The following is a 20,905-nucleotide window of genomic DNA, read 5'->3' as shown; positions in this document are numbered from 1 at the left end:
CTGCGCAGAATGACCTGAATTTGCATCCGCGGAGCTGTGACGTCTTTTTACAGCACGCATGATTCTTCCAGATGGGAGATGCGAGGTACTGTATATTATGCTTTCAATTGAGGAAAAGGAAGGGATTACACAAGGAATCGACGACCACCATCGCATATTTTGATCCATTAAAATGTGCAAAAGGTAATCCATGTGCTTAGTGAGGCACATGATCCCGTCGAGAAAGACTATGTTGATATTGCAAGCTCCAAGTCTTCTCTTTCTAGTCTGAGGATGTGGCCACCATGTTGACTTGGGAATCAGGCGCCATTGAATTCGATCGTGTTGTTGGCAAGGCTTAAGTGCTTAGGCCTTGCAGGCCCAAGCCACGTTTTTAGTCGCCGCAGTGCATGGCATCGAGGCCATTTTCAAAGAAGGATTTCGACTTATTAGTAAAGGATAGAGGACATACTATTCGTGCCACAACTTGGTGTTGTCAACAAACACCACAATGTATGCGATTACGGTGCGCCGGCAATACAGTAGGTCCGCCAGGATCATGTTTGTTTACCAGGGTTGTCTCGTATGGTAATGCAAAATGGCCGCCGTGAGTTCTTTGATTTCACGATATTATCGCTGTTTAGAAATGGACACGCTTTGTGTCAGTAGCATACGTACACGGTAGTTATTCGAGATGTCCTATAAAACGTTTTCTCTATAACATTAGAAGGTTCAAGTACCCTACAGTAGGCGGTTATTTCATAACTTGACCCTGAAACGAATTATTCAAGTAAGTCGACGACATGTTTGTTAGTGTGTCCATTTTCGATCAAAACATCACATTTCCTGTGAACAATATGATTTTGTCTTATTTTTCAGGCCACGTGAGGGAGGCTAAATTATATTCAGTAATAGCCTAGGCAGCCATGCTGGGCGCTGGACCTGCACTATGGTCTAGGATTCCTCGTACATAAAGCATCCTCCATTCATATGTGCGCTGTCTTCATAAAACACTATTTTCCAACACCATTTTAGGATTTTCGGGCGTTCAGCTAAGGTTGTGCAACATAAGATGTCTGAAAATGGTGATGCAAAATTGTGTTTTATTAAAGATGCCAACTAAACCTCCGGCTTTGGGCTGGATGTGTCAATGTAGGTCATACATATTAACCACATAACTGTTTTACCTCAATAAGCAATGAAATCCATAGTTTGAATGCAACTTTTCTTGGAGCTGTACCATGCCATTTCCCGCATTTGAGTGACTACTAGTAAGAGGCCTATCCAGTGAGGTACACAGCAGAGAGAGGGAGCCCTCAATGACATGGTGCACATATCTGCATATGTGATGTAGTATGCCATTTCTGGGGACCATTTTTGTCTCGTGAGTGATACGTCCAGAACTAGTAACTACTAGAGTATTTATGAAACAGAGATGGATAGCGGGGTATTTCTAGATGGGTACTTGTGGCCAAAAGGTCGTTTTAGCATGGGCAGCGCCATTGATGGCTTCCACCATTTTAATGTAGTAAACTGGGAGTTTAATTAAATGCATGTTATTGTTTTGATGATTAAATTACAAGACTGATCTCCAGTTCTTTGATGTACTTATTTTTTGTGTTTTACTTTACTGCTAGGGATCGGCTGCCTAAGCCAACATATTTTTATTTTACCAGGCAAGTCAGTTAAATTCGTATTTTCAATGACTGCCTAGGAACAGTGGGCAGGGGCAGAACGACAGATTTGTACCATGTCAACCTTGTCAGCCCAGAGGTTTGAATTTCCAACCTTCTGGTTACTAGTCCTAACGCTCTAACCACTAGGCCACCCTGCCGCCCTATAGCCAATCAATTTCCTTAGCTATCAGTAGTAAACTGAGAGTTTAATTAAATGCATGTTCATGTGTTATCGTTTTGATGATTAAATTACAAGACTGATCTCCAGTTCTTTGATGTGCTTCTTTTTTTGTGTTTAACTTTATTGTTCATTATCTATTGATACATTTTGGTATGTATTTATTCACAGTTTCATAATGTCCAAATATCATATACTCATGCATTTTTATACTATGCTGTAATTTAACTTAGTAGTCATCATTTGTAATTAATTTGTCGTATTTCTAAAGTAAGCAAATGTTTTGAGAAATGCGGGTAAAACTGATTTCTCAACGGTTAGAATTTTTTATTTTTTTGCCATTCTAATATTTTACCTAAATAGCCTCCACACCGTTAAAGGCCGATAGGGCTGGGTGATATCGCAAATGAATGTTTTTGCATGAGAATAAAGGTTTTTGTTATTTTTTGTTTTTATGGGCGTTCATGTCCACTTGTTCTCTTGTATTTTGGGTCACGTCTCCATCCTAACAATGGGGGTAATTGTGCACAAGACGGGAAGGCAGGCTCATAGAAATGCATTGGCCTTCTTTTGGACAGATTTTTTAGCGAGCGTGAATCCTCTCGTGTTGTTTCTATCTCTCTGGTCTACAAACACACCAAGCCCCTCCCCCTGCCTCTCACGCCAACAAAGTTGAAAGATCACATCTTCCTCTCTGGCAAGTGGTTTCACCTCGCTATTTGAGTTTTGGCATGCTGAGGTTCTGTATTGTAGTCTGTCAGCCATGTTAAGGGAACAACTCGGGACAGTGACAGGAGATGTTATGCATAACAAATGTGAAACTAGGTAATGTGTAATGTGTACACATTTGCATCACCGTTTCACATTTGTTATGCATAACATCCCCTTTCACGGTCCCTCTAACTGTCCTGAGTTGTTTGTTCCCTTAACATGGCTGACATAGATTACTATACAGACCCTCAGCATGCCTCAACTACCCAAATTGCGTGCAGATCATACACTACTAAAACGAGAGTATCAACCAACATTGGTTCTGGAAAATGAATGTTCAGTTTGTCGCGCACGGCATTGGTACCACGTACCGTTATCTGTATTTTAGTCAGTCTTATACTAGCTGTCTAGTCTGTGTTTTTATAACTGTGCAATAAGCATAAAACACAATTATGTAAGGAATTGGCAACTCTTCATTCTGAGAAATAATGTAGGCCACTTGATTTCAGCACCTGAAAATAGTGGACAGGCTAACATGCTTTTCAAATAGTTGGAGGCAGACAGAAGGGTGTGTTCATAACAATTAAACGGTTCAACCTTGTTAGATAGCAAATAGATCCTATTTGGCTAAATTTGAAATGTAAAGATTAGCTGGCTAATCTCTAGCACGTGGGCTTGAGGTTTTTGAGACCTGTGTTAATTTTCTAAAGCTTTAATGCCTGCTACAATAAGTTAGTCATTATTAGTGAATGTGTATTATGCATGGTTCTAGTTAAATTTGTAACAACAGGTCTTTTTCATTGACCTGAAAGCCAGATCAGTTATTTAAAAAAAGGAAGTTAAACAATTTTGATGAAATAATTATATTATTAGGTGGTTTTATGGTCGTGGGAGGCTCATATTTATCCTAGGTATAACAATCCCTGGATTAATTGACGTGCACATATCTGTATATATGCGATGTAGTACATCATTTTTGGGGATCACTTTTGGCTCGTGAGTGCTACGTTCAGACCTGCTGGCTAAAAAGTATAAAAAAGTACCTGAGACTCTTTTTAGACGGTACCACAGAGACGGATAGAGTGGGACTTCTAGTGGCCAAAAGGCTGTTTTAGCATGGGCAGAGCCATTGAAGGCTTCCACCATTTTAATGTAGTCAACTGGGTGGGACTTCTAACTTCATTGGCTGATCCCTCGGTCATGTCGAACCGGGTCCAAGGCTTATATTTATCCTAGGTATAACTTCACAAACCCTGGATTCATTTGATTATTGCTGTCTGTCTGTACTGCAGTGTATTTTATCTTTAATTGTACAACAACAGTTATTATTTAGAGAGAACATTTAAAAAAATCTAGATATACAGTGCCTTCTGAAAGTATTCAGATCCCCTGACTTATTCCTTTATTTTGTTTGTTTACAGGCTTATTCTAAAATGTATTAAATTGTTTTCCCCTCATTAATCTACACACAATAACCAATAATGACAAAGCAAAAACAGGTTTATATACATTTTCTGCTCATTGGGGATATAAAATTGAAATATGACATTTTCATAATTTTTCAGAACCTTTACTCAGTACTTTGTTGAAGTACCTCTTTGGCAGCGATTACAGCCTCAAGTCTTCTTGGGTAGACTTGAGGCTGCAGATCCTCTCAAGCTCTGTCAGGTTGGATGGGGAGCATTGCTGCACAGTTATTTTAAGGTCTCTTCAGAAATGTTCGATCAGGTTCAAGTCCAGGCTCTGGCTGGGCCACTCAAGGTCATTGAAACTTGTCCTGAAGCAACTCTTGCATTGTCTTGGTTGTGTGCTTATGGTCATGTCCTGGTGGAAGGTGAGCCTTCGCCCCAGTCTGAGGTCCTGAACTCTCTGGAGCAGGTTTTCATCAAGGATCTCTCTGTACTTTGCTCCGTTCATCTTTGCCCGCGATCCTGACTAGTCTCCCAGTCCCTGTCACTGAAAAATATCCCCACAGCATGATGCTGCCACCACCATGTTTCATGGTGCCAGGTTTCCTCCAGATGTGACGCTTGGCATTCAGACCAAAGAGTTCAATCTTGGTTTCATTAGACTAGAGAATCTTGTTTTAGGTGCCATTTGGCAAACTCCAAGTGGGCTGTGCCTTTTTACTGAGGAGTGGCTTCCGTCTGGCCACTCTACCATAAAGGCCTGATTGGTGGTGCAGAGATGGGAAAACCTTCCAGAAGGACAACCATCTCCACAGAGGAAATCTAGAGCTCTGTCAGAGTGACCATCGGGTTCTTGGTCAGCTCCCTGACCAAGGCCCTTCTCAAATGACTACTCAGTTTGGCCGTGCGGTCAGCTTTAGTAAGAGTCTTGGTGGTTCAAAGAAGAATGATGGAGGCCACTGTGTTCTTGCGGCCCTTCAATGCTGCAGACATTTTCTTTGGTACCCTTCCCCAGATCTGTGCTTTGACACAGTCCTGTCGCGGAGCTCTACGGACAATTACTTTAACCTCATGGCTTTGTTTTTGCTCTGACATGCACTGTCAACTGTGGGACCTTATATAGACAGATGAGGATGCCTTTCCGAATTATGTCCAATAATTTAATTTACCAAAGATGGACTCCAATCAAGGATGATCAATGGAAACAGGATGCACCTGAGCTCAATTTCGAGGCTCATTGCAAAGGGTTAGAATACTTGTGTAAAAAAATTAACGTTTTTTTATTTTTAATATATTTGCAAACATTTCTAAACCTGTTTTTGCTTTGTCATTATGGGGTATTGTGTGTAGATTGCTGAGGATTTCAATTTTATTCAATCCATTTTAGAATAAGGTTGTAACGTAACATAAGGCACTGTATATCTTCCTTTCTGCCCTGGGGAATGTTATAGTTCCTCTCAAAGCTTAAAGGGATACTTTGTGATTTTGGCAATGAACCCGTTTATCAGGTGGACTCAGAGAAACCATTTTTATGTCTCTGCCTCCATTATGAAGGAAGTTTGAGGTTGTTTTGCCAGCCAGCTCTAACTAGCATTAGTGTAAGGGCTGGACGTCTATGATAACAGCTAGCATGCCAGAATAATTTAGAGATCTGTCAATGTAAGGTAGCAGTATGAGGTGATTTGGCTAGCTAGAGAATTGGTAATAGCCTGGTAACACATTTGCTAATTGTTTTCCTCTCTTATTTTTAATGTGGATTGGCCTTTTGATGTCAGATATTCATGATTATATCTTTATCATGCTAAATCGCTTTATTTTTGTTTTAGGATGCAGAATGAAGAAATGGACAGACAGATGTAAGAGGGCGTCCTGCCCTCGAAAAAGACCGTGACAAGTTCATGGCCGCCAACAAGAAGAAGAAAATAATGGTTCTTAATGAGGAGGGGGCAGCTGCGCCCATGGCACTGCATTCGACTGCCTCTCCCCCCGACCTAGTTGGTGCCCTAAAAACAGGGCAGGCAAGTGGAGTTGTGGCCAATGAGGAAGCAAATATTGCAGCAACATCCACTCCAGGCTCTGCAATGGGTGTTGCTCTTACAATGAACTCCACTGTCATTTCTAATAACCAACCAGAGAATTTGCCACCAGAGAGCACCCGCAGAGGTATCAAGGTGATGTTGGACAGCAACAACATGTGGAATGAGTTCTTCAGATGCAAAACCGAGATGATAGTAACCAAACAAGGCCGGAGAATGTTCCCTTATTGCCGCTTTCGCATCTCTGGTTTGGATCCCTTCCAGAAGTACAATCTGCTCATGGATATCAACCCAGCGGACAACAAACGTTACAAGTGGACTGGGCAAAATTGGAAAATGAGTGGAAAGGCAGAAGCCCATATGCTGAGACGGATCTTCATCCACCCAGACTCTCCATCTTCTGGTCACCAATGGATGCAGAACCCAGTTTCATTCTACAAGCTTAAGCTCACTGACAACACCATGGACCAGGAGGGTAATGTCATTTTGCACCCAATGCACCGGTACTTACCGCACCTCCATGTGGTCTCAGCTGAAATGCCTACGGAGGATATTCAGCTCAGTGGGCATGACGTAATAACCTTCACCTTTCCCCAGACTGAGTTCTTTGCTGTAACAGCCTACCAGAACTTACGCATGTCTCAGTTTAAAGCAGACTTCAACCCTTTTGCAAGTGGACCCTCTTGGGCTCTAAAGCTGAAAACGAGTCCGTCCAATGATTCGAAGAAGAATGAAACCAGCTCTCCCAATGAACTCAAGCCTTTGAAAGGCTTGAATGGCCTGAAATCTTTAATGGCTGCAAAACACAGCTCTAAAGACACTTCAGCAGTAGATAAAGGACTCCCCAGCGCAGATGCTCAAAATGTTAAACCTGCAAGCAGTGAAACCAGATCTCCCAGTGAGCTCAAGCCTGTGAAAGGCCTCAGTGGCCTGAAGGCTTTGATGGCAAAACGCAACTCTAAAGACACTTCAGCAGTAGATCAAGGACTCCTCATTCCAAATGCTCAAAATGTCATCCTTACATTTGGTGACAAATCTGAGGTCAACAGCCATCGACCCAGCTCCATGCTGAAATCAAGTCCCTCCAATGAGATGAAGAAAGACCCCAGCAAATCTCCCAATGAGCTCAAGTCTGTGAAAAGCCTGAATAATCTTAAGTATTTGATGGGGAAACACACTTCTAAAGATACTTTTGCAGCAGGTCAAGGACTTTTCTCTTCCGATACTCAAAATGTTATGCTTGCAGAAAGTGACAAGTCCAGGGTCAAAATAAGTCCCTCAAATGAGTCGAAAAAAGACCACACCAGATCTAACAATGAACTCAAGCCTGTGAAAAGCCTGAATAACCTGAAGTCTTTGATGGCAAAACACAACTCTAAAGACACTTCCTCACTAGATCAAAGCGTCCTCAGTGCAGATACTCAAAATGTTTCACTTGCTGACAATGACAAGTCCTGGGTTAACTCTATTGGGCCCAGCTACTGCACTCCCAAGTTGATATCAAGTCCCTCCAATGAGTTGAAAAAAGTAGAAACCACATCTCAGAAGGAATTCAACCCTCTTAGAAATAATCTGAGGTCTTTGATGGCAAAGCGCAATTTTAAAGACACTTCAGCGGTAGATCAAGGACTCCTCAGCTCTCATGCTCAAAATGTTACACTTGGAGAATCTGACAAGTCAAGTGTTAATGATCATGCACCCAGCTCTTGCAAGAAATCAAGTCCCTCCAAGATGAAGAAAGATGAAACCATATCTCCCAAGGTGCGCAAGCCTGTGAAAAATACCCGAAAGTCTTTGCGAGGAAAACGCAACTTCCTGAAGACTTCAGTAGCAGATCAAGGACTCACTACCCCCGATGCTCAAACTGCTACAGTTGCAGACAGTGAAAAGTCAGTCTGCAAGAAAGAGTCCACTGATCAAAGTTCCTGGTAAGTTCTCAAGTTCAGTAAGCTGCATGTTAGCTATTTACTTTAAAATGCACTTCTAATCTTTTGCATTTATCTTTTGAACAGTACAATAGGTCCTCCCCAAAGTAACTTCACTGAGCTGATTCGGGAGTGTCATCTGAAAATAAGAAGGTGCAATGTGGAGATACCCAATACAGCTTGCAATGTTGAGCAAACAGACACTAAGGGCATGGTTGCCAAAGGCAAAGTTGTGGAAGTAGCTGTGAATTACAATTTTTCCCAGATTCCTGACGTGTTGTCGAAAACTTTTACAAAGGTGGGACCCCAGGATAATGGGAATACGATTGACAGTGAAAAGGACCACCTCTGTTCATCTCAGTCCCAGGAACCTGTGAAGACCCCTGTGTCTATCAATGACCATTCAGCAGATGAAGTTGAAAGCAGTCAAAAGGCTTCCCAAAGCTCCTCAGGGAGCTCTGAAGCAAAAAGAACAGGTTCTGATGAACAGCAGCAGGGAAAGGCTAAACCACACAAACGACCTGAACCTGTGCCTTTGCCCCTGCTTGCACTCTACCTTCAACAGTTGAAGTTGAAATCCAGACCTTTTAGGACCAAACCAAAATCTCCTTTGCCTTCTACTTCATCCCCATTTTCTGCTGTTCTAACTACTGACCCTACTGGCCCAGCCACTGACCCTACTGGTCCAGCAATGGTCCCCACTGGATATGCTGTTCTTCCAGCCAGTGATTCTGTAGTTCGAGCCACTGACCCCACTGGGAAAACCACAGACTATGCTGGTGTACCCACTGATATTTCAGTCCCAAACACAGATTTTTTGGTTCCTGCCACAGACTCATTGTTACCAGAAGCTGACCCAGTATCACTTACTGCTGATCAGTCGTTTCTTGTCGCTGAACCTACCTTATCCATTACACTATCATCCCCCACTCCACCCCTCATGTCGCCATTTCCTGACCCATTGTTACCAGCCCCCGACTCATTAATACCAGCCCCTGCCTTGTCATCCCATGCCCAAGAACTGCCATCCCCTGTACCTGTCACATTGAACCTACCGGCTGACCTATCATCACTTACCTCTGACCACCCCTCAAATGCCCCTGCGCTGTCATCAACAGCTAGTGTTGCCACTTTGAAACCTGAGTGTACCCCATCGTTATTATCCCCTGGCCCTTCACTAGGTGGCTTTGAGCCATCATCACCTGCATCATTACCAGATTTTGAGCTCCCTTTACCTTCCCCTGTTCAATTGAAGCTGGTCCCAGCCCCATCCGTACCTGTACCTACCTCGTCATTCCCAGTCCTTGAACAATTACCGTCACCAGACCTTTTTGTACTCTCCTCTGAACTTTCATCACATGCATCACTGTTAGCACTACCGGCCCCTGATCCTTTTTTAACAACACCCTTTATCCCATTGTTGCCTTCCGCTCACCTTAACCCATTACCCTTTGAGGCAGTCTCATTTTCATCTAACTCTCACCCTGGCTCACTTGCTCTGGACCCTGGCTTATCCTCACCTCCCCTGGACCCCGCCTCATCATTTCAAGTCAATTATGAACCATTAACACGCCCTTCTACACCGTCTCCACTCCCATTCCAGTTATCTCCTTTTTCATCGTTAGGTCCCGACCCATTGTCACCAACCCCTTCACTTGCCGACCTCACTCACTTTTTCTCAATCTCTGATGAACTTGAGATGACGGAAGACTTTCCAAGCAGTGAGGCGGCTCCTGTCCTATGTCCTCATGTCCCAACTTTAATTACCCCTAGTGTACCAGTTGGTTCTACTCTACTAGTTGGTTCTAGTCAGCCAACCCAGAGCATTAAACCCCAGAGATCTAAGAAGAGATCTAGGACAGGAGTGAAATCTGCCAAGAGTGATCCACTCCCAGTGATAGGGGGACCCACAGATGTCACCATGCAGCCCAACCTGGAGGAAGTTGAGGAGCAGCTGTTCGTCTCTTTCACATCCAAGGTAACACATAGATTGTTAAATGTATTTCCATCTGTCAGCATTTTTGGTAACACTTTACTTGCATTCGCAACACCTTCATGAAACTGTTTACAACCCCGTTGAGTGTTACAGGTCATTCATAACAACCTTCGTACCACAATTATACACAAGTGTTGTCCTAAGAACACATGTTTTTGGTTTATCTTGGCAGAGAACAATATGTAAGTCTTAACATGACAATTACAATTGGTGCTTTGGCCAGAACTTGATCCAGGCCAGGTACACTCTTTACACCAGATCCACCTTCTCCCGGATATTGTCAAAGAAAAGTTTGTCATTAAATTGGATAATTCCAAGGACTGTTTACTCAGTGGCATCCTGCCAAATTGAGAGATCGCAAGAGAAGATGCACAACGCTCACTGTCACTAACTGTTGACCCTTTGCTACTCCAAACCTGTTATGTGAAAGGTGTTCTGAATTCCTTATGTATACCCCCTTCAAGTAAAGTGTTACCGTTATTTCATGTTGTGCCACCTGTGTTTCCTCGGTTCTTGTTTAAGAGGCAAGTAGATCATTAACGAGGAAATCCTTGCTTTGGTTATATTTGTTATAAAGTGAATAAAGGAAAGTTTTAAAAATTTGTTTTCAACAGTCCACACTTTATTTAAAAAGAAAATGCAATACAGTACAATATAAAACAGCATACAATTTAATACAGCATATTATAAGCTGTACAATAAGACATAAGGGCTTATACGTGCTCATAACAAGTAACAAAGCATTCACTATATCTATTGATTTCAAGTAAAGTGTCACATGTTTAATTATTTGCACACTGTATATAGATGTTTCTATTGTGTTATTGACAACTTTTGTCTATCCCATGTGTAACTGTGTTGTTTTTGTCGCACTGCTTGGCTTTATCTTGTCCAGGTCGCAGTTGTAAATGATAACTTTATCTCAACTGGCCTACCTGGTTAAATAAAGGTGAAATAAAATGTCAAAAGTAAAGTGTTATAAATTACAGGAAGCACTTGAAGTCCATCTAGGAGAGCCTGCATTTCGTGAGACGACAACCGCACAACCTGAGAAAACCCCTGAGGCGAAAGAGAATGGTACAGAAAACAACAATTTAATCCATCATGTTCCCAAGCTGCTGTTATGTGACATCTATTAAACTATGTGTCTTTCAGTCGGAGGATCTGAAACCACAGAGGAAAGAATAGCTGCTTTCGAGAAGGTTCTTTTGGACGATCTGAAGGTTATGAAGCATCGGCAGGTCATTCATCCTGTGCTGCAAGAAGGTAACACCAAAATAAATGGCAGTGAATGACAAGAGTATTTACTATTTATTTTTTGACAACTTACTTGCACACTAGCATGGGTAATGTCCCACTTTGCTTTTCATGACAGTGTTCCCGTCGTCTTTAATGCTACTCATGATGGTAGAATGCTTTTTCATGATGCATAGTCTACGCTTGAAGATCGCTTACCTGTCATCTGTCTTCCTTGAAGTTGGACTGAAAATGAGCTTACTGGATCCCACTCTGGTCATCGACCTGCAATACTTAGGCGTCCGTCTACCTCTACCGCCACCCATGCTATGTTTAGGACTGAGCACTGCAGGATTGGCATCTCCAAGTTAGTAGTCGTTTGTTATCAGAGTTTCTGTTTTGGCCAAATGGTTGAGAGTATTTGTTCAGTAACCCGTTTAGGGTTTTATGAGGAGAAGTTAATACATATTAAAAGGAGACATTGTTATATACCCCCCCCCCCCAGGTGGTTCAGTTCCCTTTGTTTCCAGGACGGGCAAGACAACAGACTTCACCCAAATCAAAGGCTGGAGAGATAAGATTGTCCCTTCAGACTCCTCAGCATCCGCCAAGCCTGACGGTATAATATTTACATAAGAATCCTATTTTCTCATTCGATTAACTACTCCTTTGTCGGAAATATTGAATGATGCTTTAATGGTGACAAAACAAGAAGAGGGGATACAGACTGTTTATTCTTGACGTTTTAGCTCTGACCGGAGAATGTGAGTGGAGTTAAGCGGCTCCATGTCCTTTCCACACTCACAGGGGAAAAAAACCTCCCGCTCCATTTTTGTGACTACGTGGAACTACCAATTGCTTTTTAACTATTGAAACCAAACCATATGGATTTGAATGAAAAGTATTTGAGTAAACATGAAAAGGTGAATGTAAGAAGCTAACATTATTTTTTAAATAGGCTACATGTCATATTAAACAGCATGTAAACACTCTAAATCAGTCAGGAGCCAGACAGTGACCCTAAGAAGGAATGTCAATGAATTATTAAGGCTATGTTATTACAATTATTTCAAGACTATAACCTACAAAGAAATACATTGTGAAGCATTTGCGAGTGTGACACAATAGGCCGCTATGGACATAAAGTGCTCAGTATTTAAACAACATTTTGTTGTATTAAATCATTATAGTCTATAAATTGTGCATATAGACTGTGACTTACTTAGAATTAAATACAAATTAAATGAAAAATGACTTATTACTGCCTTTTGAATTCATTTTTAGAAACAAGTTTGACCAGTCTGTGGATTCAGGCTCATGTGATGGTGCCTGGACAGCCGGCTAGCAGCGGAGAATACCTTCTCCAAACTTGCAGAGCCACTGGGGATGCTAAACACCCTTTTGGCCAGGCTGGGCAGAGATGCATAGTTTTAGTTTTTCTATAGGTATGCCTAAAGTTGTTTTAGGCAAAATAACCCAATCAAAACGGAAAGCTCATTGAACGTGGGAATATGCCAGGCGTAAAGAGGCCAAAATCAATTATGGCCTATTGTATAGATAACAAAATGTACCAAACGTTGAAGACATCTGATTTTAGTTTATCATGACTTTGCTACAATGACACACTTAGTTATCTACCCACCTCGTTCCTTTCTTTTAGCATGTGCACGTAGTAAGTACACCATCATAGTTTTGGGATAAGTGTCTTTACAGATTCCACAATGATTATTTTTATGTGGATGTTTGATGTAGCCATCGTGTAACAACTTCCATATTCTGTGTGTAGAACAATGGCATCCGGTCTGTAACCTAACAGTTTAGCAGGTGACATCCAATCCTTACAATTAAGTAGATAATCCCTCTCTCTTTGTAAGTTTCCTTGTTTTAGAACCTGTGTATTTTATCAGATTCTTTATGAAAATATTTAGAGAACTCCATGACGGTAGCTAAAGCAAGGGGCTTTTTAGCAGCACACAAGTAGCTTACAAATGCATGCTGGGGCGGGCATGCTCGAGCTTGTGACGGGAGCGCCACTGGAGTGAAATTGGAGTGGGCGAGAAGGCCGACTCTCCAGCCTTTGGGAATCTCGCTCCACACTCCAGTCAAATTGGGCACTCTCCTTTTCTCGCTCTGTTCACATACTCTGGCTATGATGTCTTGAGAAAGGCCTTACATTAACCAGTGTCTGCAATATCCCATCTTCTTGTTTTTACTCTAGTATGTAGCCCAATAGGCTTTAAAGATGGCCCGAGTTCAGATGTGGTCCCGAAGAACCTGTCGGCTTTCTGCAGTGACATGTTGGATGAGTATCTGGCTAACGAAGGCAAACTCATCGACGAGCGAGCTGCCAGTTTCACCCAGACCACCGTCGTCACCCCTGTGACCTACCAGCTGCCCACCAAGAGCACCAGCTACGTCCGAACCCTGGACAGTGTGCTGAAGAAACAGGCACCGGCACCTTCTACCACCTTTGTCCCCCCCATCCAAAAAAAACAGACTGCCCCTCGCATCCAAAGGATCTAAAAAATCTGAGAAATCTGAAAAAAGGCAACAGAAACAACGCTCAAAGCAGAGCAGAACTAAACCAACTTCTGCGCCAACACCATTACAAATTGCGCCGCCGCCATTGATGGATCACGCAGCCCCGGCCATTGCCCACGACGACACAATTAAAACTGTGAAAAGGACTAAGAGGAAGCCGAGGGTCAAGACTCCTCCACCAGCGCAAAACTCTGTTGTGTCGAGGCCAGAGGTAGAAGAGCCACCCCCCCCCCTGACCTGGCTCCTGTGGAGGGCGACTCCGAGCCAGAGTCTGCCGCTGCTGAGACCAAGGTTGTTGTTCCTGGGTTGACCAAGGCCTTTCTCAGACAGAGGGAGCTGGAGGACGGGGTTGTCTGGGAGGGCAAGCATCAGACCTGTATCACAGAGGACAGGGCAACAGTCGCCCTCATCTCGCTCTTCACTTCAACGGTAAGATCAGTTGCACCCATACACCATTACATCTGCTATTTGACTCATTTGTTGGGGTCTGACATAATGGAGCATAGACATTTTGGAGCACATTAATAGCTTCGATCTTATTTTGTGAGTGTTTAAACCAGCTCTACAATGGTAACACCTGAGAAATGAGCCATACTAGCACTTAATTGTCTGCATTTACTTTCCTCTATTCTCTTCAGGGCTTTGTTTGTGAGAATCCTGCAGCTCCCATTAAGATTGTAAAGCGCAGTGCTCCTCCCTGCCTCAATGCGTTCTGCCGGCTGGGCTGTGTGTGTGCCAGCCTGGCACAGGACCGTCGTATTACCCACTGTGGAAAGATTGAGTGTATATTTGGCTGCAGCTGCCTCAGGCAGAAAGTGGTTGTGCTCAAAAACTTAAAAGGACCAGATTCCAGTGCGTCTGAAGAGGGCCCGTCCAAGAAGAGCAAGAAGAGAAAGCGGATGAGGATGGCATATAGTGAGTTTACTCTAGTTTTAAAAAACAACCCAGTTATGAAGCTCTATGACTGGTTCAAATAAATAAAGTTGAAAAAATAGTTTCCATACAGAAACAACTTTTCTATACTACATTAGATGAAATACGTTGATGCACTAGTCGCAAAATGTGTCCATCTTAATGTTGCAGTTAAATGACATATTTTGTATTAATTTCTGCTCATTTACCGGATAATTTTCTAACTTCAGCTCTGAGAGAGGTGGAGACAGTATCAGAACCAGCTCGGCGTGTGAGAACTTTGTGGAAGCACAACGATGGAGAGATGGACCCGGAGCCCCTCTTCGCCCCAACACCAGTCTGTCTTCCATGGCTTCCATTACAGGAAGAGTCTCCAGCAGTGGTGCGTCGTAGAAGGGTGTCTATCTATCCATAAGTGTTAGATACACCACTGTAAAAGTGGTATGTATATTCTTACCCCCCTGCCTTTTCTAAAGGTGTATTTGTTGCAGGTGAGAGCGGAGGAAGGGACCATGACATGTGCCAGAGTGCGTGTGTTTCAAAGCAAGAGCACAAACCGACCTGAGGACATTGACAACCACTGCAAACCAATAGACTCCTCACCAGGTAAGTTCTCTTAATCAAATTTGTCATAATTTTCTTAATTCCAAACATCTGTCTGCGATTTATATCTATCAGTCCATAAACCACATCAATAATTAGTTGCATCCAACAATCATAGCCTGCCCTGAAATGTATCTCTAATGGCTGTTGACTTTGTCTCTTGATGTAAGTGAGCCCTTCCAGGAAGTCAGAGAAGTCGCCCTCCCACGGTTCCCAGTACACGGAGCCCTGCAAGCGTCTGGAGATCGTGTCTGAGTGTAAGTGGAGGAGCCTGGCGGACAGGAACTTGGTGCTGAGGATTGTTTGTGAGCACATGGCCCAGGACCACCTCACCAACCCCTTCTGGGTCAAAGGCTACCTCATCAAACCCGTGTCTCAGACCCTGAGGAACGACGGCGAGAGCTGCTCTGTCCACTACAAGGTACATATCTCTCGGGTCTCGCGACCGGACGGAGTGGAGGAGGCAAACAGTGAGGAGGAATGGATGAGAGAGGAAGATGAAGAAATGATGGAGGAAGAGGAGGGGGAGATGGAGGAGCTGAGAGGGGAAGATAAGGAGGTGGAGGAAGGACAGTGCGCAGAGGAGAAGCAAAGAGAGCAGGAGAACAAGGCTGTGGGAAGAAAAATGGTCTGAAATGGAAGGGCCTGCCTTTCTTAATAGGAATTTCTCCTGCTGGCCTCCTTACTGCCAATCTAAAGCAGATAGAAATCTCAGACAAGGAACTTGTCACGGTAAGCATTTTAAATACCTAGAGTTCCCCCCAAAACACATCTGATGATCAGTTCATTTTCCTACTTTATTGATGTGGAACGACACCCTATTCCCTATGTAATGCATAGGGTGCTGGTCAGAATTAGTGCACTACAGTGCCTTCAGAAAGCATTCCTATCTTTTGACTTATTCCACATTTTGTTGTGTTATACCCTGAATTCAAAATGGATTAAATATATTTTTTTCCCTCCCGTCTACACACAATCCCCCATAACGAAAAAGTGAAAACATGTTTTTAGAAATTGTAGCAAATGTATTTTTAAATGTAAGTATTCACACCCCTGAGTCAATTTGTAGACGCACCTTTTTGTCAGCGATTACAGCTGTTAGTCTTTCTGGATATGTATCTAATAGCTTTCCACACCTGATTGTACAATATTTGCCCATTTATTATTTTCAAATGTCTTAAAGCTCTGTCAAATGGGTTGTTGATGATTGCTATACAACCATTTCCAGGTCTTTCGATAGATTTTCAATTAGATTTAAGGCAAAACTGTAAGTCGGCCACTCAGGAACATTCACTGTCTTCTTGGTAAGCAACTGGCCATCTGTTTTAGGTTATTGTCTTGCTGAGAGGGGAATTTATCTCTGGAAAGCAGACAGAACCAGGTTTTCCTCACAGATTTTGCCTGGGCTTAGCTCCATTTAGTTTATTTCTTTATCCTGAAAAACTCACCAACTCCTTAACGATTACAAGCATACCCATAACATGATGCAGACACCACTATGCTTGAAAATATGGCGAGTGGCACTAAGTAACGTGTTGTGTGTTTGGTGGCAAATCCTGCAACACTTTGCACTCAGGACAAAAAGTTAATTGTTCAGCCACATTTTTTGCAGTATTACTTTAGTGCCTTGTTGCTAACAGGATTCATGTTTTGGATTTAAAAAAAAATCTGTATAGGCTCAACTCTAACTGTTTTAAAGTCACTATTGGCCCCCATCTACCAATAGGTTCCCTTCTTCAGGATTGGAAAACAAATATTATTATATATTATATTATTATTATATTATTATTATATTATTATTATATATATTAAAACCTTACTGGTCTTTGTGGTTGAATCTGTGTTTAAAAATCCACTGCTTGACTGAGGGACCAGATCATTTTATTTCAGATGTAAATTATTTATTATACTGAACAAAAATATAAACGCAACATACAACAATTTCAATGAAATAAATTCATTAGGACCTAATCTATGGATTCCACATGAATGGGTGTTGAATTTATTATGGATTTATTATGGATAAATGAATAAACAATATCCCCATTTTAAATAGAATTGTGTCTAGATAAACTTATACTCTGTATGTTTAATAGACAATATGAGTTCATAGGAAGAAATTGTGTGACAGGAGAAAGGAGTAATAAAACCATTCCAACTGGGCAGGAACAAATGGGTTGTGGACTGTGTAAACACATAAGGTCGTTAGCCTATGGTTGACCCAACCTGAAACTTAGCTCTGGGGTTTTTAGATTAGGCAGTGAGTGCATTCCTAGGGTTTCTGTTAATTAAACCTGTCAGTTCAGTGGTGATCGATAATGTTGAGGGATCAAAAGTTATCTGGGAGTGTGTTAGTAAGATAGAATGAACTTTTCACCTTAATTTGTCCTGTCGAGAGGGAGGGGGGGGGTTAGTTTAAGACAGTGAAATGACGTCATGATCTGTATTTAAACTGATGCTTTTGTTTTGAGTGGTAGCGCGCTCCGAGAATAAATTATATTACCTATTATTTAAAGACTGGTCTGCGTCTATTTTATGCAAACAAGAAATCTTACAAAATTCTCATAAAATAGACGAAGGGCTTTCAATTGATGAAAGCACATCGGCATAATGAAATTATACTAACACTGGGGAAATGGGTTGGCCTGGGAGGGCATAGGCTACCCACTTGGGAGCCAGGTTCACCCACTTGGAGGCCAGGCCCAGCCAATCAGAGTGAGTTTTTCCCCACAAAAGGGCTTTATTACAGACAGAAATACTCCCCCCCCCCACCCCCCAGTCGATCCCGCAGGTGAAGAAGCCGGATGTGGAGGTCCTGGTCTGACGTTGTTACACATGGTCTGCAGTTGTGAGTTCCGGTTGGATTTATTGCCAAATTCTCTAAAGTGATGGAGGCTGCTTATGGTAGAGAAATGAACATTCAACTCTCTGGCACCAGCTCTGTTGGACATTCATGCAGTCAGCATACCAATTGCACACTCCCATCAAAACTTGAGACATCTTTGGCATTGTATTGTGTGACACAACTGCACATTTTAGAGTGGTCTTTTATTGTCCCCAGCACAAGGTGCACCTCTGTAATGATCATGCTTTTTAAGCAGCTTCTTGATATGCCACACCTGTCAGGTGGATGGATTATTTTGGCAAAGGAGAAATGCTCACTAACAGGGATGTAAACAAATTTGTGCACAAAATCTGCGCAGATTTTTATGCGTGTGGAACATTTCTGGGATCTTTTATTTCAGCTCATGGAACATGGGACCAACACTTTACATGTTGCATTTTATATTTCTTCCACACTTTGACATAATGGGTTATTGTGTGTAGGCCAGTGGGGGAAAGAATCTACATTTAATCCATTTTAAGTTCAGGCTGTAACACAACAAAATGTGTAAAAAGTCAAAGGGTGTGAATACTTTCTGAAGGCACTGTAGAGAATAAATAGGCTGCCATTTGGGACTCACACTATATCTAGCTCTGAGGAGAATACACATGGTCCATTGCTACTCACACTTTCCTCTGTGTATCTGTAGGTGAATGGCAGGTCCTACCCCAATGCCAAGCTACAACTGGGCATGATGGGAGCCATGCACCCAGCCAACCGACTTGCTGCTTACCTCATGGGCAAGTTACGGAGGCCTACCGGTCCAGAGCCGTCTATGGCATCCTCCGTCTCATCACAACTCATCACACCCCCCTCAGAAACCCCTGAAGATGCAAGGTCCTCCACGGGACAGCCGGCCCAGTTGACAGCCACTCCTACCACCAGTCTTACCATGGTTACCACCACCAGTGTTCCCTCTATTGTTTCAGTTGCTGCAGGCCCCAAGTCCATTGGTGAGAACTACTTTTTGTTGTTAATCGTACCTGGAATAATAGTACTATTTAAGCATTAAGGTCCGAAGAGGTGTGATATAATTAAGCAATAAGGCCGGAGGCGGTGTGGTATATGGCCAATATACCACTGCTAAGGGTTGTTCTTACGCATGACGCAACACTGAGTGCCTGGACACATCCCTTGGCTGTGGTATATTGGCATTATACCACTTACCCCCGAGGTGCCGTATTGCAATTATAGACAGGTTACCAATCTAATTAGGGCAGTAAAAATAAATATTTTGTCTTACCCTTGGTATACGGCTGAAAGCCGTGGTATATCAGACTCTATACCACGGGTATGACAACACATGTATTTTTACTGCTCTAATTAGCAGCAGGTGTCCACATACTTTTGTAGTGTATATTGGCCATATACCTGACCTCCTCAGGCCTTATTGCTTAGATACACCACGGCTAAGGGCTGTTCTTAGGCACGACACAAAGCAGTGGAATACTGGAATATTTTTCCTTTTATAAACCAGTTACCTACAGAGAACAGTAAACACGTCTGGAATGTTGTTTCAGCCAATCGGCATCCATCCTGTATAGAACATTTTAATAGTTCAATTACAATTAGTTTTTTAGTCTGATGCAGAAAGCTGTTTTCCCTCAGAGCAATTAAATTTTGTTAGCCTTATCAGATTCATGACAGATTCACACATGTACACAAGTCGCGGGACCCTGAACCTCTACCGCCATCTCTGCTCCACAGTGACTAACCTGCTCCCAGCGGGAAAGGTCTTCACACGGTTTGTGGTCAACCAAATCAGCTCCTCACGGCAGAGGCTGCTCCTCACTAGTGATCCTCCACAGTCGTTGAGTAGTATTCAGCAGCTTGCCGTGCCCTCTACCTCTCTGGTAGAGGTAGCCTCAGGTAGCTCTTATGCCGGTTCCTCCACTGGTACACCCAGTCCTGCCACCATTATTAGAAAGCCCCTCTAATCTATTTGTGCTGCTATCTTTAGTCCCCAGCCTTCCACAGGCTAACCGTTGGTCCCATGGCCTGCCACTTTCATATTGTCTGTTAGTGGTCGTGACTCGTGACACATACGCATAGTGCTAGCATAGCTCTGTTTAAAATCTTCACCCTTCTTGCCCATATCCCACATCTGTGCTCTTCCCATCTCATCCTGGGTTGCTCTGATGTGGTGATTGTTCGGTGCGTTGCGTGGTTGTTTGTGGTGCGTCTTCTTATCCATGCTGTTTTCCATCGTTGTTGAGAAACAGAAAGCTTTGTTTTTTTTAGGTGATGTGTCTCTTCCAAAGACCTCCCCAAGCAGCGGAATGGTTACTAGTCCCCCCATGCTGGTGCTCCCTGACCCAGGGACCAGTAACGCTGTCAGAATGGCGTGTCCTCCTACGTCCCAGACCCCGACCCCTCTCATCCCCCTGACCCCTCTCGCAGCAGGGCGGAGGATGGTTCTGCAGCCGGTGCGGAGTGCCTCAGGGACCACCCTATACCGGAACCCCAACGGACAGCTAATCCAGCTGGTTCCCCTCAGCCAGCTGCAGGCCCTCAACCCCAACCTCGTCATGCGCAACAAGGGTGAGTGTCTGACAGTTGACGATATTAATGCCAAGGCACTGCTGCTCTGTCACATGCAAGACTGAGTATGTTAACCCCTTAGTCTCATGGGGATTGGCTTATATGGATAGGGCTAAATAATGTTTTTTGCAGAAGAAATATGGAAAGCATATGCATAACCATGTTAGCAGCCCCGTCTTTACAGAATTACTGTTTACTTTATGCAATCCAAAAACTGTCCATTTATTAATTGCTATCTGTGTCAGGTGGGTATAATTTGAAAGCGTGTTTTATTGCCA

General features: G+C 43.0%; 1 protein-coding gene across 1 annotated transcript in view; it reads left to right on the top strand.

The window, feature by feature from the left end:
* Positions 1–32: 32 nt before the first annotated feature.
* Positions 33–20,905, top strand: part of mgaa (MAX dimerization protein MGA a) — a 32,628-nt gene continuing 11,755 nt past the window's right edge. Inside the window, exons 1-15 of the mRNA XM_046308152.1 lie at positions 33–183; positions 5,780–7,917; positions 8,002–9,892; positions 10,900–10,987; positions 11,066–11,176; positions 11,388–11,513; positions 11,652–11,765; positions 13,365–13,652; positions 13,839–14,116; positions 14,326–14,602; positions 14,830–14,981; positions 15,091–15,205; positions 15,373–15,833; positions 18,736–19,039; positions 20,328–20,627. Coding sequence (XP_046164108.1) covers positions 5,852–7,917; positions 8,002–9,892; positions 10,900–10,987; positions 11,066–11,176; positions 11,388–11,513; positions 11,652–11,765; positions 13,365–13,652; positions 13,839–14,116; positions 14,326–14,602; positions 14,830–14,981; positions 15,091–15,205; positions 15,373–15,833; positions 18,736–19,039; positions 20,328–20,627 — 6,571 coding nt within the window. The 5' untranslated portion in view covers positions 33–183; positions 5,780–5,851. The remainder of the gene's footprint in view (positions 184–5,779; positions 7,918–8,001; positions 9,893–10,899; positions 10,988–11,065; positions 11,177–11,387; positions 11,514–11,651; positions 11,766–13,364; positions 13,653–13,838; positions 14,117–14,325; positions 14,603–14,829; positions 14,982–15,090; positions 15,206–15,372; positions 15,834–18,735; positions 19,040–20,327; positions 20,628–20,905) is intronic.

Source organism: Oncorhynchus gorbuscha, linkage group LG17 (genome assembly GCF_021184085.1).
Source record: "Oncorhynchus gorbuscha isolate QuinsamMale2020 ecotype Even-year linkage group LG17, OgorEven_v1.0, whole genome shotgun sequence".
Taxonomy (NCBI): domain Eukaryota; kingdom Metazoa; phylum Chordata; class Actinopteri; order Salmoniformes; family Salmonidae; genus Oncorhynchus; species Oncorhynchus gorbuscha.
This window is presented reverse-complemented; position numbering and strand designations above follow the sequence as displayed.